This window comes from Barbatula barbatula, assembly GCF_947034865.1.
Source record: "Barbatula barbatula genome assembly, chromosome: 13".
NCBI lineage: Eukaryota > Metazoa > Chordata > Actinopteri > Cypriniformes > Nemacheilidae > Barbatula > Barbatula barbatula.
In genome coordinates, this window is record NC_136776.1 from 16,827,267 (window position 1) to 16,847,546 (window position 20,280).

Here is a 20,280-nt window from a genome sequence, read left to right on the forward strand (position 1 = left end):
GTCATAGCTTACAACACTGTATTTAAATCATGTTTTGGTCAAAGATCTTGACTTTTCTCTTATACAGTGTCTGATAATATCTGGGTCATTTTCAAAGTTAAATTGAACTATAAGATAAGCTTGTTCACTAAAGCAACAGTGGTTATAAATGCATTTGAGTGCTCTTGTCGTTGTGTCTGTCCATCTTCATGGTTTGGTTACATCAGAAATCTGCAGGCCTTAACACATAAAATTATGAAACTGTGAATACATCTTATGACTCACTGAACATTAGAATTAGATATTCACTTTATTTTTATTGAACAATTATTGCCTTTAAATAAAAATGTTGTCCAGTTGTGTCGAGACTAACAGAATGGGGTTTGACTTGAGAACCTATCATCTCCGATTATACTTTGGATGAAATTAAGTATTCTATATAAAATGTGATCAAAGAAATCAAATCTTTGATAAAAGGGAGCCGGCGTGCCGCATTCATTCACCTTTTGTTCTTCGGAGCCTTCGCATCCTGATGCTGACGACTCTGCAGATACTATCTACGTGTTGCTGGTCTTACGACGTGGTGCAGCGGACTGTCCCTTTTCCTGTGACTTCCCCTGGGCGTCTCGGCAACTTCCAAGGCATCTCTCTAAAGAGCGAGTCCTTTTCAGGGCTTAGAGATTTTCCAGCGATGTCGCCCGGCAGGCACCTCGGCAGAGCCGCTCTCCTCCCCGGGGTCCCCCCCCCACGGCGAGGGAGCCGTACTGCCAGCCATCGAACCACCCCCCACGGGGGCAATGAACCAGATCGAACCTTTGGTCCCCCTGTCTCGGTCCCTGGGAGCCTGGTTGGCTCTTCCCAGGCCAGCACGGTGGCTAGAGAGAACGATCCGTCTCGGCTATGCGATTCAGTTCGCCAAGCGCCCACCCAAAGTTTCGGGGCATCCTCTTCACATCAGTGGGAGTAGATGCTCCCGTGCTTCGGGCCGAGGTCACTACCCTTCTGGCGAAGGGGGCGATCGAGCTCGTCCCTCTGGCTGAGATGTACTCCGGGTTTTACAGCCCGTATTTCATTGTCCCCAAGAAAAGTGGCGGGTTGCGCCCCATCTTGGACCTGCGTACCCTGAACAAGCACCTACACAAGCTGCCGTTCAGGATGCTAACGCAGAAGCGCTTTCTGACATCCGTCAGGCGTCAGGATTGGTTCATGGCGATCGACCTGAAGGACGTGTACTTCCGTGTGTCCATCCTCCCTCGTCACCGGCCGTTCCTACGGTTCGCTTTCGAGGGACAGGCATATCAGTACCGCGTCCTCCCATTTGGTCTGTCCCTGTCTCCTCGAGTCTTTACGAAGGTCGTGGAGGCCGCCCTCACTCCCCTCAGGGAGCAGGGGGTGCGCATACTCAACTATCTCGACGACTGGCTCATCTTGGCGCACTCGCGAGATCTGTTGTGTACACACAGGGACCTGGTGCTCCGGCACCTAGACCATTTGGGGTTGCAGGTCAACCGAGAGAAGAGTAAGCTCTCCCCTGTGCAGAGCATCCTTTTCCTCGGTATGGAACTCGACTCTGTCTCCATGACTGCACGTCTTTCTTCCGAGCGTGCCCAGTCGGTGCTGACCTGCCTGAGGAGCTTCAGGCAGCAGCCAGCGGTCCCACTGAAACTTTTTCAGAGGCTCATAGGACACATGGCGTCCTCGGCGGGGGTGGTCCCCCTCGGGTTGATGCACATGAGACCGCTACAGCACTGGCTACAGAGCAGAGTTCCTTGGAGTGCGGGGCACACCGGCAACAGGCGCGTCCCGATCACGCCCTTCTGCTCGGCGGAGCAGCCCTGTCTCCCTTGGCCTGTTTCTGAGCTCTAGCAGTGACTCAAACAAGGCCTAGTGCTCCACACGTAGTAATCCCCCCACAGGGCGGTTCCGTCTGTTGTCTTCTCATGAATGGCTCTCAATCGATGGCCCATGACCTCTCCCAGGTGTACTTCACCTGCTCGCGACACCCTCTCGTGTCTGCATGTTCCCACGTGCTCTCCCCTATCTGGTGAGACCGTGTGTGGATCTCCACTAAACTCATCCCTGCGGTAGGAAGTGGTCTCCGTAGCGCGTTCCCTCAGGGGGGAATGACGCTTCCCAGTGGCCTTACGGTGCCGGGTGGCTTCTCGCTGTTAAGAGAACTAGGCCGCCATCCGTGACGGCCGGTGGAAGGGGCTCCCATCTTTTAGGAAAGCTCTGGACCCCTTCCCTTCCACTGGAAGGTTGCAATTCATGCTAGCGCCCACGTTTGACACGCCCAGGCCAGTCAACTTCGCGAGGAATTGTGACGCGGCACAGCGCTGTGGCGTTTTCCGAGGAACCCCATTCTGTCGACACAACGTCGAGAGACCGACAGAAAGGGAACGTCTCGGTTACGTATGTAACCTCCGTTCCCTGATGGAGGGAACGAGACGTTGTGTCCTTCATGCCACAACGCTGGCCGCCCGCTGCAGCAGTCGGGGCAAGATCCTCAGGCTCCTCAGCACAAAAGGTGAATGAATGCGGCACGCCGGCTCCCTTTTATACCCGGATATCCGGGGGCGGAGTCCGGCATGCAAATTTCATTCGCCAATTTTCATTGGCCTGTTCAAGTCAGTCAGAGAAGGTAGGTTCTCAAGTCAAACCCCATTCTGTCGACACAACGTCTCGTTCCCTCCATCAGGGAACGGAGGTTACATACGTAACCGAGACGATTTGTTTACAGTCAGAAGAGGCTTTGAACAAAAAGCTGCCAATAAACGGGGAAAAAACAAGATAAAACCCAGAGTGCTTGAACCCAGTGAAACCAAGTTTTGTACAATAGGAACATTTTGTTTATTGTATTGTATTAAGACGTGGCTACATTTGACTGGAAACAAAACTACAAATCAGAAAAGGTCACATAAAAACATAGTGTTAAGCATTTGAAAGTTCAATAAACCTTTTCCTTCACATTGTGGATATGGATTATCCCAGTTTCCATCTGACTGGCATGCAATTGCTCGTTGGCCGTTCATCTTCATGTTATCATGAGTACATTTGAAAACCAAGACATGTCCAGATTTATAAGGTGGATTGACTCCTGGATGTCCCATTAAAATGTGAACTTTATTGAGATCTTGCTCCTGACAGGTGACTTCTACAAGAAATGATATAAGAATGTACAAGAATATAAAAGGTCTCCTTTGGAGAAAAACAGGCATTTTCAATACTCAGTTTACTCCGAGGCCACAGTTTGGTATGATTTTGGCACAGAACACAAACAGCCCTACCTTCAGTGTTTGTTGTGATTTCCTTCCATGTCAAAAGAAGAATAAAGAGAAATATCTCTCAGGATTTCATGTTAAGCTGTAAGCAGAACATCATAAGCAGTCCTTGGATTAATACTTTTTACACAGAAGATTTACATGTTTGAAGAATGTATAAAACACGAGGAATGATGTTTTTTAAATAATGATAGTAAAATAAAATAGTACAAATAAACTGTGCCAACAATTCCTGCATAAATTAGACATTAAATGTGTTTTAACATGTGAGCCGTTGGTGTTTGTGCCAAGAAAGTCTATAGGTGGATAAACAGAGAATAAAACAATGTTGGCGCTAACATGACCGAAAGTACAATTTATTATCAAATATAAGCTATACAAATATTAAAGAATGTTTAATATTAGTTTATTTCAATATGAATTTAAACATTAACCTTTATCCAAATGTGTAAATACAGTAGTCAGTAAATATAGTATAAAACATGATGCCTGTAATATATTGTGTAAATGTAGAAAATCTTTATAGCAGTTTACCTGTTTTAATGGAATGAAGTAATGTAGTCTCCTAGCAAAGATTGACAGTTGACTGGTAAAAAGTTTAATGATTTTCTGCTCAGGGTTGTGTGCTGACAAACATTGCACAATCTAAACAAATCCAAATACACAGTGTTTTTTTAAATAAGTCTTTATTGAAAAGTAAAACCTGCTAAAAATGCCAGAGAACAGAAGCTGAAGAAGAGCTAAATCCCGTCTACATTGACATGGAAGTTGAACTGTATACACAGAAGTGAATAATTCAAAAGTCATGCAACCTTAACCTTGAAAAACCTTTGTAGGATACCTGTATCCAGGGGCAATTTTAGGGTCAGAGCTTTAGGGGTGCTGAGCACCCAATGAGCCCCACTGCCACCACCCACCCTCTTTTCACACAAAAACAAAAAATGTGTCTATTGAAAAATAACTTAATCATTTTAACATTGATTCAACTAACTCCAAAATCCAGATGTATTTTTTTACACCTTTTTTTAGGCCTTTTTTTGCAGAACAGAACTCCTTGCATGGCAATCCCTTTAAAGTAAGAACGTTAGAACGGAGCCGTTTTAACTAACTAAACCTAAAATACTGAACGAGTGGTCGCTAACACATACAAACAAGGTTTGAGACCTTTTCAGGACACCAGCTTAATCGTGAGAGTTCACACAGACAGCCCCCTGTAACAAACACAAAACCTTCTTCACACAGCTTTTCCTGACCCTTAACTCCATATGCCTCCTTCTGTATCAACAGTCATCAGATTGGTTAGATTAGATCTTTATTGTCATTGAACAAAGTAACAGGTACTTGGACAACAAAATGTAATTCACCTTCTTTAAATTATTTACAAATGACCATCTCTAACGTATCTGGTCGCACGCCAGTCTGAACTTTCATAAACCAATAAAAGTCATCAATAAATAAAAAAAATTAAAAAAAAGAAGGTAAAACCAAAAAGTCCAAAATATCCAGATAATTTTCAGAGGTCTTGAAAATACTTAGAAAGTAAAGATATAAAAAAAAGAAATAGAGGGAAATCTTTAAAGTACTTCCCCTGAATCCCCATTTGGCTCTTCTTTGGGAGAGTTCATCTGTGTCGCCGCACTTTGAGGCTGGCAAACCTGTCAATGACCCTTTGGGGTTCAATTATTTCAAGCAATTAATAACAACATTTCTTACTCCAAGTTTTAGGGGTGCTGAGTTTCTTTTTAGGGGTGCTGAAGAACTCCTAAAAAGGGGCTAGCTACGCCCATGCCTGTATCTTTGCTAAATACTTTCTTTTGTGTTTGTTTCTCTTCAGTTTCAGGGTGAAATAGAGACAACAAGAAACAACCAGATTCTAAATCAAATAAACTCGTGTTATTTATTTCCTCTTATTAACCTTTACAATATATCAAACAGAAAATATAACGCTGAAACTAAGCACAAAAAAACATTGATGCACCAAAAAACATGAATTTACAGAATTTGTTCAGAACAGAATATACCTTTATAATAAAAATAATACATGTGTATAGGTAAAATGTCTGAAATGCAGAGGAAAATATTCAAAACACAAGCCACAAATAGTCAAATGAATGGAGATATTCCTTGAACGTCCCGTAACAATGCTGTGCCATACAATACTAGACCACAAAACCTTAAAACTACTTGATAATAATGAATATTTTTGACATACGGGAATACATCACCTTCATTACCAATGAACTACCGATAAAGTTACTTTATTTTCCGCATGTAAAGGAGGAACGCAATAAAGCATCTTAACATTTAAACAGTCATAAAGGCCCTTTCTCCTTTTTTTCCCTTCACACTCTTTCTCCGTCCTCCTGACAAGAATGACAAGTTCTGAAAGTGTCATATTGCTTGCTATATGCAGTGATTTTGGATATATTACTTTATTAGAATTTTTTGTATCATGCAGCATAAAGTTCAGTCTTAGAACGTGAATTTACAGACAACGTGTTAATTCACATTAAAATGCCCAAACATTCAGAGAGTGACAAAAGTTTGTAAAATGGTATACACATTCACGAATCACGTGTGGAACAAGCTGTTTCTCTTTACCAGTCTCCCAGCACAGAAGACACGGAGAGATGCGATCCTGCGCTGGGTCATAGCCGGACCTCACGCTCATATGCGTCAGGGGTTCCGGTAGCAAACTCTAAAAATATCCCATTTCTTTACACCGTAAATGATATTTTTGGCGGTGTAGTGTGTGCCCGTCTTCTAGGCCACTGAACATATAACCAAAATGGCATGATCCCCATTGCATAACACCTCTGTGAAGATTCGACTGTGAGTTTTGGTGAAAAAACATGGAAAATGTAGTTAGTTTGAAGACAGCAGGCAAATGAGAAAGTGTTTGTATTGTTGATAACACATTAGAATTTAGGTGTAAAGATACAGATTCACAGATCTACTATTCATTTTAATGTTTATTCATGTGATTCTTTTCTATGGCGATCATTGGTACTTGGAATAACTGTTTTATTAAAGGTGGTACTTGAACTGAAAAGATTGGGAACCATAGTGGCTCTATAGATAGATCTCCGATACGACATAAACCTTTTTTCCTCCATCCAGAAAAAAAGCTCCATCAATCTGAGAAGGTTCAAATGAAGGATTGCATGATATTGGTAATATATTCAGTATATATTGGTAATACATATATAATAAAACTTTTGTCAGATTATAGAATTCATTTATCTGATTCAAACGTCTCAGAGAGTTTCTCAACACGAGGCCTCCACAGTCATTGGGCTTTTGCTCGGCAAGTAACGGAATCATGTTGTTTAAAGAAACGTACAGGCAAATAAACATTATAATAAAATAATGATAGTATTATTAAAGTTTTCAATATAGTTAGTATTTGTGTGTTAATAAAAAAGGAAAACGTTACTGAATGATAAACCAAACTCACTGCAACAGATTGAATGTGAATCTTTATTCCGAAGTGAGAATTTTATAAAGATTATTTGAAACCATGAAACTTTATGGTGAGCATATAGATTTCAGCAACATAAATGCATTCATGTGTTCTTGTCTCTGTGTCTCTGTCTCGTGTGTCTGTCCATCTTCATGCTTTGGTGCATCAGAAATCTTCAGGTCTAAATACAAAATATAATGAAACAGAAAATACATCATTACAGGTTGGTTGGTATAAATGTTTCACTTCTACATTTCTCTTAAATTCATTGTGAATTTGCATTGTTGCATTACCTCAGTGTTAACCCAAGTCTATCCAAATATATTTTCTGTATCACCTTAAGAAAAGGATAAAAACACTATTATTGTGGGTACTGTGGGTACATTTATTATGGTAAAACATCACTTAAATAAAATGCAGAATTGATCTTTGATGAAACACATTCAGATGTCCAGTGTGACTACAGCACTGTCATTAATGTGTGAAGTGAAAACAGACTAACACGTACTCACATTTCTTTTTAATAGTTATCTTCCCATCAGAGCATGTCCCCATCACATAATCTAATCTCCGTAAACCTCCAGCATTCCATCCCTCTTTACAATAAAGTTGAATCTCTTCATCACTGTGCCTTATGTAGTTATCTTCGACAGGTTGTAGGTTGTACTCCATATAAATCTCAGGTGTTAGTTTGCAAGGATCTATGAGACAGACAAACTGATTTAAAGACATCAGAATAAACTTCATAACAGGATTGACAATAATATGGTATTAGATGACTTACTCAGACATTCTGGAGGGGTGTCCCATATCCCATCCCTACAGCTGTAATGTTTTTTCGGTTCTTTCAGCACATAGTAAGATTGGCAAGAGTATGATACCTTTGTGATGACCTCATCTTTCTTATCCTCAATAAAATAATCTCCAGCTTTTATTAAAGGTGGTGGAGGACAAATGCTACCTAATGAAATCAAAGTTCAAAGACAAAGATTAAGCAGTATACTACAGTTCATGGTAAATACAACTTGTTTAATTTGCCGTTAGGATGTTTTGTTTTCAGATTATACATATGATAAACTAAACAGTGACACAAGTTTCAAACCGAAATCTTGGAGACCCACGATTGGGTGATGGGGGGTTAAGAGGTGGTTGTGGTGGTTGGGTTAGGTCTGTGGTCGGGAACCACGTGGCTGTTTTAAAAACCACGTGACTCTGCAGGTGTCTTACCCTTCACCATCATTTGATTGTTAAAAACATTGTACATACGTATGAATCATGCAGTGCTATGCGCAAGTGTCCCAAAACTAATCAACGTCAAACAACGCATCTGTGGGAACCTCTCGCGCCCGCAGGCCAGTTTCAAGATACCCAGAGTGCGAGGACTTTAGAAGAGCGAGCGTCATGCTTTTATGGAAGTTACGGTTCTCTGTGGCGCATGATACAGAACTTGTCGCCTCGCTATAATCACAAGTAAAACGTTTTAAAGACAAACCATGCAGCAAAGTATCCGTTGATCAGATTGAAGCAAACTGCAACGCGTCAGTAATGATGCGCTGTGTTTCGCTCATCATATCCGTGTGAGCAGTATTTCTCGCATATGAATCCTATGAAGTCCATACATACAGCTGTCAAGGTTGACAGAGGAGTTCAAATGGCGGTATGTTAGTGTCTTGACAAAGTACGAACCGAACTACAAAGCTGTTTGAAAGACGCAAGTTATGTTTGCTTTCATGAGCAGAGCAGAAGTTTAGACATTTGCCGATCAGTCTCCAGCATTTCAAGAAGTCGAACGAAACTGCAGTGTTGTGCGAGTATCCGTGCTATAGGAACATGCACGTTTAAAAATTGTTATATGTTAGATATTATGAAGTTTAATTGAATGGAAGCCTAATGTAAACCTATAAATTGTTTATAAGTAATTCATGCATCGATGAATTTGTTTCACTGATTTTGAGTTGTCTGTGGACATGTTATCTTATCGAAGGAAGAGAACAATTGCAGCTGTTGTGCAGGGCAAATAGGGCACACTTCTGTTATAAATCTTTAAAATCATTGAATTACTTTAGATCTAACATGACATCGTTTGAATGTCAAGTTCTTCAATATATTTATTCAGAATAAAAAGGTAATGCATCTCACAGGGCCATAAATCCATGAAAGGTAAAGCATCGAAATGCGGTTTAGAATAGTACACCCAGATTGTCCCTTCACACGTCCCGTAGTTCTGTTGTTTTAGCTTTGTTTATTGAGTAACTATTTTGGGTAAATCGCATGAAATAAGGTCTGTGGTTAAAAAAACTATTTAACGTTTTATTCCATGACCTAAAACACAGTTTTTTTAAAGCCTGATTGTGTCTTTAAAATGGTGGATACTATCAAGTTTGTAAAGGTGTCTACTTACTTTGGCGGGGACGTTACACGTCATCGCGCATATAAAGCTCACAAATAATGCAACATGGACACAAATCTCTTAAAACGTAGATGCGGATTCATTCACAGATGATAACTTTCCAGGGAACATATTTTTTATAAAGTTCGAAAGCGTTTTCGGAGGCTTGGCGGTGGTGATGTCGAGCAACCTTAAAAGAAAACTTCACCTCAAAATAAAAATGTTGTAATTTTTTACTCAACCACATGATCTTGTGATTTTTCAAGTCCATCCGCTCATAGTGGCTCAATTGTATTTTTTTAAGCGACGAGAATGCTTTTTGTGTGAAAAACGAAACAAACTAACAAGTTTATTCAATATATTCTCCTGTGTGTTTTCAGTCTATGGTGCGTGTTCACCAGAGCACTTCGACACATGCGCATTCGGTAAATATTCTTGTCCGATTTCTTTGTTCCAGATTGGCATTGCTTACTACCTGAAGAGGTCATAAATGCCAGCTCACCTTCACATGTGGGTGCTTTGTCCCAAGCTGAATTGCGGCAAGAAACTTTGTCATTCCCGTTTATTGTGAATTTTATGTGACATTTGTAGGTCACATGGGATCCAGATGAATACCGTTCTTGAGGTTTAGAGATGATGACCGCGTTTTCAACTCTTGTAGGACTGTCACAACCCTCCTCATCCACTAGAAAAGGGAAAAATCACACCTTTATTTACTTTACATTTAAATGTTATTTATCCGACATGACTTCCAAATGTGGTACATTTGCATTTTGCCAAACATAAAGCTATACTATATATATCTATACTTTGTTAATACTTTTATTACTGTAGTTTTATAGGTAACAGGCTCACCATAACAGGTTATTGGTTCCCATGTTCCTTTGTCGCATTTAATAGATTTTTTTAATGATTTGTATCCTGGATCACATACGATTTCTGCAGATTGTTCAGCGATTGTTACTTTTAGATGTCCATGTAGAACAATTGGCAAAACACCACATTTGTCCTCCTCTGTAAACCCAACATACACATTTTCATAACAAACACATTCAAATTGTACTCCTGGGCTTTGAAATCTGTTTCAGAAAACACACTCACGAATACACCATGGCTGGCTGTTGTTGCATGTGGCTGCTCCCCACCAGTTCCCAGAGAATGTTTTGTAACCTGTGTTGCATGAATAATAGGCACTTTCCTCTTGAGGAAGATGTCTGTGCATGTACCCATTTTCCAAATATGATGTTGTACAAGAGCCTTTCTCTTCAGTGAAGAAAAAAAAGTTTGCTGTTTATAAACAGACTTTCTTTCAAATATCTTTCTCTGTGTTCAGCAGCATTGGAAAAATGCTTATAACCCAACAGTTCTTGGCCACCATTGACTGCAAAAGTAAGCTTTATACATTTCTTTGTTCTGTTATACACAAAAGGAGATGTTTTAAAGAATGTCGGACAGCAAAGAGTTCTGGGGCACTATTGAGTACCGTTGTCATTTTACCAACTATGGCTTGTAACTGTTTGGTTACAAGCATTCTTCGAAATATCTTTCTCTCTGTTCATCAGAACAAAGATATGTAGACCGTTTTGAAAGAACTCGACTGATGACAGAATCTTATTTGTGGGTGAGCTGTCCCTTTAAGCCCTGTCTGTAAAATCTGCTCAAAGTGCATAAGGCATCAAAACAGTTCTTTCAATAAGTCAACAAACTGCTAGAAAAGAAGGACAAACAGTATCAGTCATAGGTTTTTGACATGCATCCAATATGCATTCATAGGTAAAACTTAACAATTGGTTAACACGAGTTATGGCATTAGCTAATATGAACTAACAATAAAACTAAACATTGAAGGCCTTTATTAATCATAGAACATGTTCATTTCAGCAGTTATAAATACATTTTAAAATCAGACATTGTATCTGTTAACATTAGTTATGCACAATGAACTAACATGAACACATAATAGTACCATAAATTGGAATTGAAAAGCGACATTGTTTATTGTTAGTTCATGTTAGCAAACGCATTTACTCATGTTAACAAATTCAGCCTTGTTGTATAGAGGTATCCATTCAGAAATCGCTTTCTAAAACAGTGTTGTTGTATTGGCTATACAATGTAGAGCCCAATACATTTTGTGCCAAAATGTGTACAACAGTACAAATAAAAACTGAATGAACATTTCGCAAAAATTTTGTTTTATGTCCACATTTCTGGTTTCCTCTACTTGTTTAATTTTGTCCGTCTCTTTTTTTATATGGCATAAATAAATGTATTTAGTTAAACAATAGGTGTAAATTAAGCAAATCCATACAGCTCTTTCTAAATTTCACAACTGTTTGAAAGACATACCGGTTTATATTCTTACATATTCGTCTCATTTCTCATGAATATATTATAATCGTCCCATTTAATGAAACATTTTATTACCTGCAGCATTTGAGGATCCAAGTGTATTTAAACCTAAAATCAAACTGACGATTATTGGATATATTTCCATCCTCCAGCGCTGTGATCTGTCCTGTGGTTAAACAAGAAACTGATTGAAGAATGTTCAGTCGTGCAAATATTCGACGAGCAGTATCTTCAGAGAAAAGCAAACGTGTGTCTAATGGAATTAAATCACATGGGTGTTAAGTTGTTGCTAAACATGGAGACAATACATGCAGCACAATGCTCCTCTTATACCGGAATAAAAACTATTACCTCATACTGAACTTTCTTACCAGCGTTGTCCCTCCCCATATTGTCCTTCCACCTACATCAGACATCCTTTAGTTACCACATGCTCAATACTCTCTCTTTTTGTGATGTGTCTATTTATAGTCCCTTTCACACGTACAGTCTTTACTGGTAAATTGCAAAAAAATTGCAGTTAACAGATCACTGTACTTTACTTTGGGGTAAATCAGTACTTCCAGTAATAGAAGTAGTAACATTACCGGCAAATTCCAGTAGGTGACGATGTGTGAACGTAGAATGTAGATTACCGTCAAGGGCACATACAACAAATGACGAGCGGACTGCTTTGGCCCATGGTTTCTATGGCGTGTATTGTATGTATGAACATTACTGTTTCTGCTTGCAGTTTTCTTTTTATTGCGTCTCTGCACTTGTCCAGATATACAGTTCAGGTCAGTTTTCAAGTTTTCTATCTCCCCGTTGTACCTCAAAATTGGGATGTGTAGAGAAATAAGTACAATTACTAGAGAAAAGTACTGACACCGCGCAAAAGCTGTAATACTTCCTTCGATTTTAATAAGGCTGCTTGTGCATCGTCACAGTCATCCCCATTCATGCAGATTCAAGAGACAAACCATAAAAGGTATCCAACTTCAGAAACAGAAGCCGACCGAGCAGTTCTCTCATCTCACATTAGTTCTCCCCCTTCAGAGGGCAATGTATCCCGTTTGGAACGCACCGACTTTCTACTCCGCACGCGAGCAGCCCGGTGGAGTGTGCTTGGGATAAGAGCAAGTGTTTGACCCAAACATCAACAACACGTCCGTTCACAGCAAAATCACCAGTGTTAAAAATGGTCAAATCAACTCTCACAGTGTATATATACGATTTTGCTTTGTTCAGACATAAAGTCACTCCCCCACCATATTTAGCTATACTTCATCTATGAATCAATCTTATTATATGGTGGCATGGTTAATTGATATTCACGCTGTAAAACTTGGATTTGGAAGGGGTCTGAAACCTTTTTAATATGTAATCAAAACTTGTAATATGTACAATTTCACAATGTGATGGGTTTTCCCAGATGGGATTACCTTTTCAGAATAATACTTTAAAAATATGTTGACCACCTTCTTCTAGCTTTACATTATACAATCACGCTTTTTTTCATGTATTAACCTTTCAACCAGTGGTCCCCAAACTTTTTTCTGCAGGGGCCACATAATTCTCCCTGTCCTTAATGGGGGGCCGGGTTGGTTTGTAACAGAAAATGACATGTGCCGGAGGTACTACTTGAATTATTGTGGAGATTTAATTATGATTTGAAATGTATTTATTATGCCTCCTAATGGTAGAATAGTTTATTTTGTTATGCACCATAAATGATTACTTTTCAAGAGATATAGCCTATTTAAAGAGCAATGTTATTACTATCATAATGAATTATTTTCATATCGAGTGCTACTCAAATTCAAAACATTTACTTATGCATATGAATTAACCTTTCTCTTTCCCAACCGCTTGGCCATGTTGTCGTCTCTTTAAAATTTTCTGCTGGTTCGCGCGTCAGCTGTTCTATCGCAATGGTACGTTATGTTGAGCATACCATTCCGGTGGTATGTGAATTTAACAAATAATTACGTTATGTTAGGAACTTAGCGAAATTTGAGTCTGAAAGCCAATATTTATTATCAAATATAGACATGACATAAGCGAAACTGTATATTTGAAAAAAAAAAAAGTCTCATAGATTGTTCACACTAAACGCGGTAAATGGCGCTATTCGCGTGTAGTTGGACGCTTGAACATTTTGAGTTTACTGAAATCCGCTTCATTAAAGACGCAAATTCGCGTCATGGAAGGGGCTTCTGCCGCTCACTCACGGCCCTACTAGAGCAAGCTCCTGATTGGTCAATGCGGTGTGAATTTTCGCCAAAGTCCAGAATTATCAACTCGCAGGAATTGAGCGTTTGCGTGATTCGTGTGAGTTGAAAATCTGAACTTTGGCGAAAATTCTTGCCGCGTCTTTGCATTGACTTAACATGAAAATCACTTGCGCTTAACTCTTCATTCGCGTTTGGTGTGAACACACTATAAGGCGTTGTTCAGAGGGCCGGTCAAAACCTGTGGCTGGCCCGCGGACCGTAGTTTGGGGATCCCTGCTTTAAACCATGATCTAAAACGGTTGCTTTGATGCGTACAGTATAGAGAGAGCTTCTAGCTACAGCGGTCCCGTCTGGTGTATACACCGTATACACGGACTAAAGGCTGAATCAGCTGAAATGTGTCAGACAGTATTACGTTCTCCTTTGTGCTTGACAAAAACTCCATCACACACCATCATAGCTTACAACACTGTATTTAATATCATGTTTTGCTCAAAGATCTTGATGTTTCTCTCATACAGTATCTGATCATATCTGGGTCACTTTCAGAGTTAAATCGATTGTAAGGCAGCGATGAAAATTAGTCTTTTTAGCTCTAAAGCTCATGTGTGTACATAAAAGAGAGGAAAGTAGCTGAATGATAAAGAATGTATTTCTTAAAGAATAATTAACTGTGAATTTAAGAAAGATTATACAAATCATAAAACTATAAGATAAGCTTGTTCACTAAAGCAACAGTGGTTATAAATGCATTTGAGTGCTCTTGTCGCTGTGTCTGTCCATCTTCATGGTTTGGTTACATCAGAAATCTGCAGGCCTTAACACATAACATTATGAAACTGTGAATACATCTTATAACTCACTGAACATTAGAATTAGATATTCACTTTGTTTTTATTGAACAATTATTGCCTTTAAATAAAAATGTTGTCTTGTTGTGTCGAGACTAACAGAATGGGGTTTGACTTGAGAACCTATCATCTCCGATTATACTTTGGATGAAATTAAGTATTCTATATAAAATGTGATCAAAGAAATCAAATCTTTGATAACCCTGTCATATTTTCTTTTAATTGATTTCAGATTTTCTGTGCATAAAAATAGAACAATATTCAACAACGTTCTCTCAGATTCATTGTGAACTTTCATGCATTACCTCAGTGTGCTTCAGTTTATTTTGTTTAATATCTTTGGTCACCTAAAGAAAAGAAAAAAGATTGTGGCTATATACAGTATAATAAAATGACATGTGATCACATGAGTTAACTGCTTCTTCTCCTGATGGAAACTCATGTGAGGAGAAGAGTTTAATGGTCTCTGAATGATCTGTCGCTTTTTCAAACCTTCCTCTTACAGGACATGCATAAGATAACATAACATTTATAACACATTCAGCTGTGCACCGTGACTAAACCAACACTGTGATAAATATAAAGAGACTAACATGTACTCACATTTATTATCAATTGTCATCTTCCCATCAGAGCACGACACCTTAACTGTGTATTTTCTTCTCGAACCTCCAACCATCCATCCATACTTACAATTACATGTAAAGCTTTCTCTGTGTTTTACATATTTATCTCGCTGAGGTTCTATATTGTACTCCTTATAAATCTCAGGTGTAAATTCGCAAGGCTCTGCGAGAGACAAAATAGAACGGATGAAAGGTGCTGTGAGCGATTTCTGTTAAAAACTTAAATGAACAAACAAACAAACACTTTTGTGAGTGTTTGCTAGATGTCTATAAGATGGACATGTATACTTTCATATCATCTTTACTTGTTTGTTCATTTGCATTATTATTTTGCATGGCTCGTGTAATCTGTCCAGAAGTACTGTATGTGTTTAGGAGTGTAATGGAATTCGACTACTTTGGTAATGGATGACTTACTCAGACATTTTGGAGGCGTCTCCCATTTCCCATCCCGACACATGTGAAATCTCTGTGGTTTGTCCAGCACAAAGTAAGATTTGCAAGAGTATGATACCTTTGTGATGATTTCATCAGTCTTACTCTCAATGTTATAATCTCCATCTTCAATTAAAGGTGGTGGAGGACAAATGCTGCCTGAACAAATCACAAACGCATGTATGTCTGGTTTGAACAGTTTTCTACAGTTCATCAATAAAATACTGATGAACTTACCTTTTGTAATAGCTACATTTCAATATTTTGCTTTTAATTGAAATGTTAAATGAGTTTTCAGACTTATTGTTATAAATCTTTTGTAAATGTGACTCACTTGTGCAGTCAATCGTTCCAATCCATTTTTCATTTTTACACATCAAAGTTCCTCCTGGTATTTTGTCATATGGTTTATTGCACCTGTATGTCAAATTATCAAAGTTGTTGTATAGATTTTTCTCATCTAACAGGGTCACAAACCGCAAGTTCTCTGACAGTTTGGCACACTGAGCTTTTTCTGAAATAAAATATTCCTGTATTAAATAAATAACAATGCCTGCATATACTGGATAATATGTCATGTATATGTAGACATGTATCTACATGTAATGTGCATATATTATATTCAAATTACAGGATTTATAGAACTTGACTCACTAATGCATTCTGGGTAAATCCAAGTGTGCACGTCACATTTGGCGGTGGTCTCTCCCATAGATTCATAGCCATCCTCACACTCATAGCGTACTGTGTCTCCATGTGAATATTGGGTTTCATCAATAAGTTTGGATTTGTTTACAGTCAGAAGAGGCTTTGAACAAAAAGCTGCCAGTAAACGGGGAAAAAACAAGATAAAACCCAGAGTGCTTGAACCCAGTGAAACCAAGTTTTGTACAATAGGAACATTTTGTTTATTGTATTGTATTAAGACGTGGCTACATTTGACTGGAAACAAAACTACCAATCAGAAAAGGTCACATAAAAACATAGTGTTAAGCATTTGAAAGTTCAATAAACCTTTTCCTTCACATTGTGGATATGGATTATCCCAGTTTCCATCTGACTGGCATGCAATTGCTCGTTGGCCGTTCATCTTCATGTTATCATGAGTACATTTGAAAACCAAGACATGTCCAGATTTATAAGGTGGATTGACTCCTGGATGTCCCATTAAAATGTGAACTTTATTGAGATCTTGCTCCTGACAGGTGACTTCTACAAGAAATGATATAAGTATGTACAAGAATATAAAAGGTCTCCTTTGGAGAAAAACAGGCATTTTCAATACTCAGTTTACTCCGAGGCCACAGTTTGGTATGATTTTGGCACAGAACACAAACAGCCCTACCTTCAGTGTTTGTTGTGATTTCCTTCCATGTCAAAAGAAGAAGAAAGAGAAATATCTTGCAGGATTTCATGTTAAGCTGTAAGCAGAACATCATAAGCAGTCCTTGGATTAATACTTTTTACACAGAAGATTTACATGTTTGAAGAAAGTATAAAACACGAGGAATGATGTTTTTTAAATAATGATAGTAAAATAAAATAGTACAAATAAACTGTGCCAACAGTTCCTGCATAAATTAGACATTAAATGTGTTTTAACATGTGAGCCGTCGGTGTTTGTTGCAAGAAAGTCTATAGCTGGATAAACAGAGAATAAAACAATGTTGGCGCTAACATGACCGAAAGTACAATTTATTATCAAATATAAGCTATACAAATATTAAAGAATGTTTAATATTAGTTTATTTCAATATGAATTTAAACATTAACCTTTATCCAAATGTGTAAATACAGTAGTCAGTAAATATAGTATAAAACATGATGACTGTAATATATTGTGTAAATGTAGAAAATCTTTATAGCAGTTTACCTGTTTTAATGGAATGAAGTAATGTAGTCTCCTAGCAAAGATTGACAGTTGACTGGTAAAAAGTTTAATGATTTTCTGCTCAGGGTTGTGTGCTGACAAACATTGCACAATCTAAACAAATCCAAATACACAGTGTTTTTTTAAATAAGTCTTTATTGTAAAGTAAAACCTGCTAAAAAATGCCAGAGAACAGAAGCTGAAGAAGAGCTAAATCCCGTCTACATTGACATGGAAGTTGAACTGTATACACATTCTTACTGTAAAATATTTTCATAATCCATGCCCACTGTATAATATTTTCTCAATATTGTATTAGATTGTATTATTGTATAGACCTAAACTACATTTCGTTACACCGTACTTGTATATGTGTAATGACAATAAAGTTGAATCTAATCTAAAGAAGTGAATAATTCAAAAGTCATGCAACCTTAACCTTGAAAAACCTTTGTAGGATACCTGTATCCAGGGGCAATTTTAGGGTCAGAGCTTTAGGGGTGCTGAGCACCCAATGAGCCCCACTGCCACCACCCACCCTCTTTTCACACAAAAACAAAAAATGTGTCTATTGAAAAATAACTTAATCATTTTAACATTGATTCAACTAACTCCAAAATCCAGATGTATTTTTTTACACCTTTTTTTAGGCCTTTTTTTGCAGAACAGAACTCCTTGCATGGCAATCCCTTTAAAGTAAGAACGTTAGAACGGAGCCGTTTTAACTAACTAAACCTAAAATACTGAACGAGTGGTCGCTAACACATACAAACAAGGTTTGAGACCTTTTCAGGACACCAGCTTAATTGTGAGAGTTCACACAGACAGCCCCCTGTAACAAACACAAAACCTTTTTCACACAGCTTTCCATGCCCCTTAACTCCATATGCCTCCTTCTGTATCAACAGTCATCAGATTGGTTAGATTAGATCTTTATTGTCATTGAACAAAGTAACAGGTACTTGGACAACAAAATGTAATTCACCTTCTGTAAATTATTTACAAATGACCATCTCTAACATATCTGGTCGCACGCCAGTCTGAACTTTCATAAACCAATAAAAGTCATCAATAAATAAAATAAATTTAAAAAAGAAGGTAAAACCAAAAAGTCCAAAATATGCAGATAATTTACAGAGGTCTTGAAAATACTTAGAAAGTAAAGATATAAAAAAAGAAATAGAGGGAAATCTTTAAAGTACTTCCCCTGAATCCCCATTTGGCTCTTCTTTGGGAGAGTTCATCTGTGTCGCCGCACTTTGAGGCTGGCAAACCTGTCAATGACCCTTTGGGGTTCAATTATTTCAAGCAATTATTACTGTGGTCCAAACGCCAGGGCGATCATGTTTCCATGACGACTGACCAGAAAAGACGCACGTGACGTCATGTTTACATGACTCCAGACTGTTAAAATAAGTATCAAATGAACGATAAACTTTAACAACAGAGACACAGGTCCGCAGTTTAGTTGTTTTTGTTTCACGCTCTAGCAGTTAATAAACAGAACTGAATGCGTCTTGCGGAAGAACATATTAACCGGCGCAACTTCTCTCCGTTTATGACTATGGACGAGTCACCAATGTCCTGTGCTACTCCACACCTAAAATAGTCCGAAAATAAACACTTGTTATAGGTGTACCAAGGTGATTCAGGATACTGACTCCAGTACTCACCAATATGGTTTCGCAATCGGAACAACTCTATGTAAAAGGAAAGAAGTGTGAGACAGCTTTGGAGCAACTTAGTTGATTCACAACACTAAATAAAGGATTCTCACTCCGCGTGTGTTTTGCGCTGGATGACGGTCGCGCTGAGCAATGCAGGTACAGAGGAGAAGTAGAAGAAGACAAGAGGATGACACCATTTGCTAAGCGGGGATGTTTCATTTTCATCCTTAACACATACATTTTAAACAAAAAACTACGGAGTGTGTTTTGCACATTATTTATCCTTGTAAAAGACGATTTTATTTTAGAATAACAACATTTCTTACTCCAAGTTTTAGGGGTGCTGAGCTTCTTTTTAGGGGTGCTTAAGCATGCCTGACTAAACCAACCCATGCCTGTATCTTTGCTAAATTCTTTCTTTTTGAGTTTGTTTCTCTTCAGTTTCTGGGTGAAATAGAGACAACAAGAAACAACCAGATTCTAAATCAAATAAACTTGTGTTATTTATTTCCGCTTATTAACCTTTACAATATATCAAACAGAAAATATAACCCTGAAGCTAAAAAACATGAATTTACAGAATTTGTTCAGAACAGAATATACCTTTTATAATAAAAAATAATAAATGTGTATAGGTAAAATGTCTGAAATGTAGAGGAAAATATTCAAAACACAAGCCACAAATAGTCAAATGAATGGAGATATTCCTTGAATGTCACGTAACAATGCTGTGCCATACAATACTAGACCACAAAACCTTAAAACTACTTGATAATAATTAATATTTTTTACATACGGGAATACATCACCTTCATTACCAATGAACTACCGATAAAGTTACTTTATTTTCCGCATGTAAAGGAGGAACGCAATAAAGCATCTTAACATTTAAACCGTCATAAAGGCCCTTTCTCCTTTTTTTCCTGCTCACTCTTTCTCCGTCCTCCTTACATGCACGATTGCTTTCAGTGCAGAGAAGGACAAGTTCTGAAAGTGTCATATTGCTTGCTATATGCAGTGATTTTGGATATATTACTTTATTATAATTTTTTGTATCATGCAGCGTCAGGGGCGATTCTAGGATTTTTTCAACAGGGGGGCACAAGAGGGGCCACAATTAATACAGAGGGGCCAATCTTGTGTTGTGTGAA

The 20,280-nt window shown here is 38.3% G+C and overlaps 2 protein-coding genes across 5 annotated transcripts; both read right to left on the minus strand.

The window, feature by feature from the left end:
* Positions 1-5,138: 5,138 nt before the first annotated feature.
* Positions 5,139-12,052, minus strand: LOC306902853 (complement factor H-related protein 1-like). Of its 4 annotated transcripts, none has more exons than XM_079471726.1 (9): positions 11,836-12,052; positions 11,540-11,630; positions 10,214-10,375; positions 9,968-10,126; positions 9,615-9,797; positions 7,508-7,684; positions 7,236-7,424; positions 7,017-7,060; positions 5,139-6,904 (listed from the first exon to the last, which is right to left on the minus strand). In XM_079471726.1, exons 1-8 carry the CDS (start codon positions 11,878-11,880, stop codon positions 7,035-7,037), a joined length of 1,032 nt encoding a protein of 343 aa, XP_079327852.1. In that variant the 5' UTR covers positions 11,881-12,052; the 3' UTR covers positions 5,139-6,904; positions 7,017-7,034. The 4 variants fall into 4 exon arrangements, with proteins under 4 accessions (XP_079327852.1, XP_079327853.1, XP_079327854.1 ...); XM_079471727.1 differs by having other exon boundaries at positions 11,816-12,031; XM_079471728.1 differs by having other exon boundaries at positions 11,540-11,717; positions 11,816-12,009.
* Positions 12,053-14,137: 2,085 nt separating this feature from the next.
* LOC306902857 (coagulation factor XIII B chain-like) lies at positions 14,138-17,718 on the minus strand. Its single transcript, XM_079471733.1, has 9 exons — positions 17,466-17,718; positions 16,938-17,013; positions 16,607-16,804; positions 16,247-16,414; positions 15,927-16,106; positions 15,575-15,751; positions 15,135-15,320; positions 14,837-14,878; positions 14,138-14,497 (listed from the first exon to the last, which is right to left on the minus strand). Exons 2-8 carry the CDS (start codon positions 17,005-17,007, stop codon positions 14,862-14,864), a joined length of 996 nt encoding a protein of 331 aa, XP_079327859.1. The 5' UTR covers positions 17,008-17,013; positions 17,466-17,718; the 3' UTR covers positions 14,138-14,497; positions 14,837-14,861.
* Positions 17,719-20,280: the final 2,562 nt, after the last annotated feature.

Coding starts and splice junctions, on each gene's coding strand:
- LOC306902853 (XM_079471726.1), bottom strand. CDS start 11,880: ATGTCTGATGTAGGTGGAAGGACAATATGGGGAGGGACAACGCTG. Junction 9,798..9,967: donor GGAACCAATAACCTGTTATG/GTGAGCCTGTTA, acceptor TCCCTTTTCTAG/TGGATGAGGAGGGTTGTGAC. Junction 7,061..7,235: donor GATAACTATTAAAAAGAAAT/GTGAGTACGTGT, acceptor CCTTTTCTTAAG/GTGATACAGAAAATATATTT.
- LOC306902857 (XM_079471733.1), bottom strand. CDS start 17,007: ATGAAATCCTGCAAGATATTTCTCTTTCTTCTTCTTTTGACATGGAAG. Junction 16,415..16,606: donor TCCACAATGTGAAGGAAAAG/GTTTATTGAACT, acceptor GTTTACTGGCAG/CTTTTTGTTCAAAGCCTCTT. Junction 15,752..15,926: donor TGGAACGATTGACTGCACAA/GTGAGTCACATT, acceptor TGATTTGTTCAG/GCAGCATTTGTCCTCCACCA.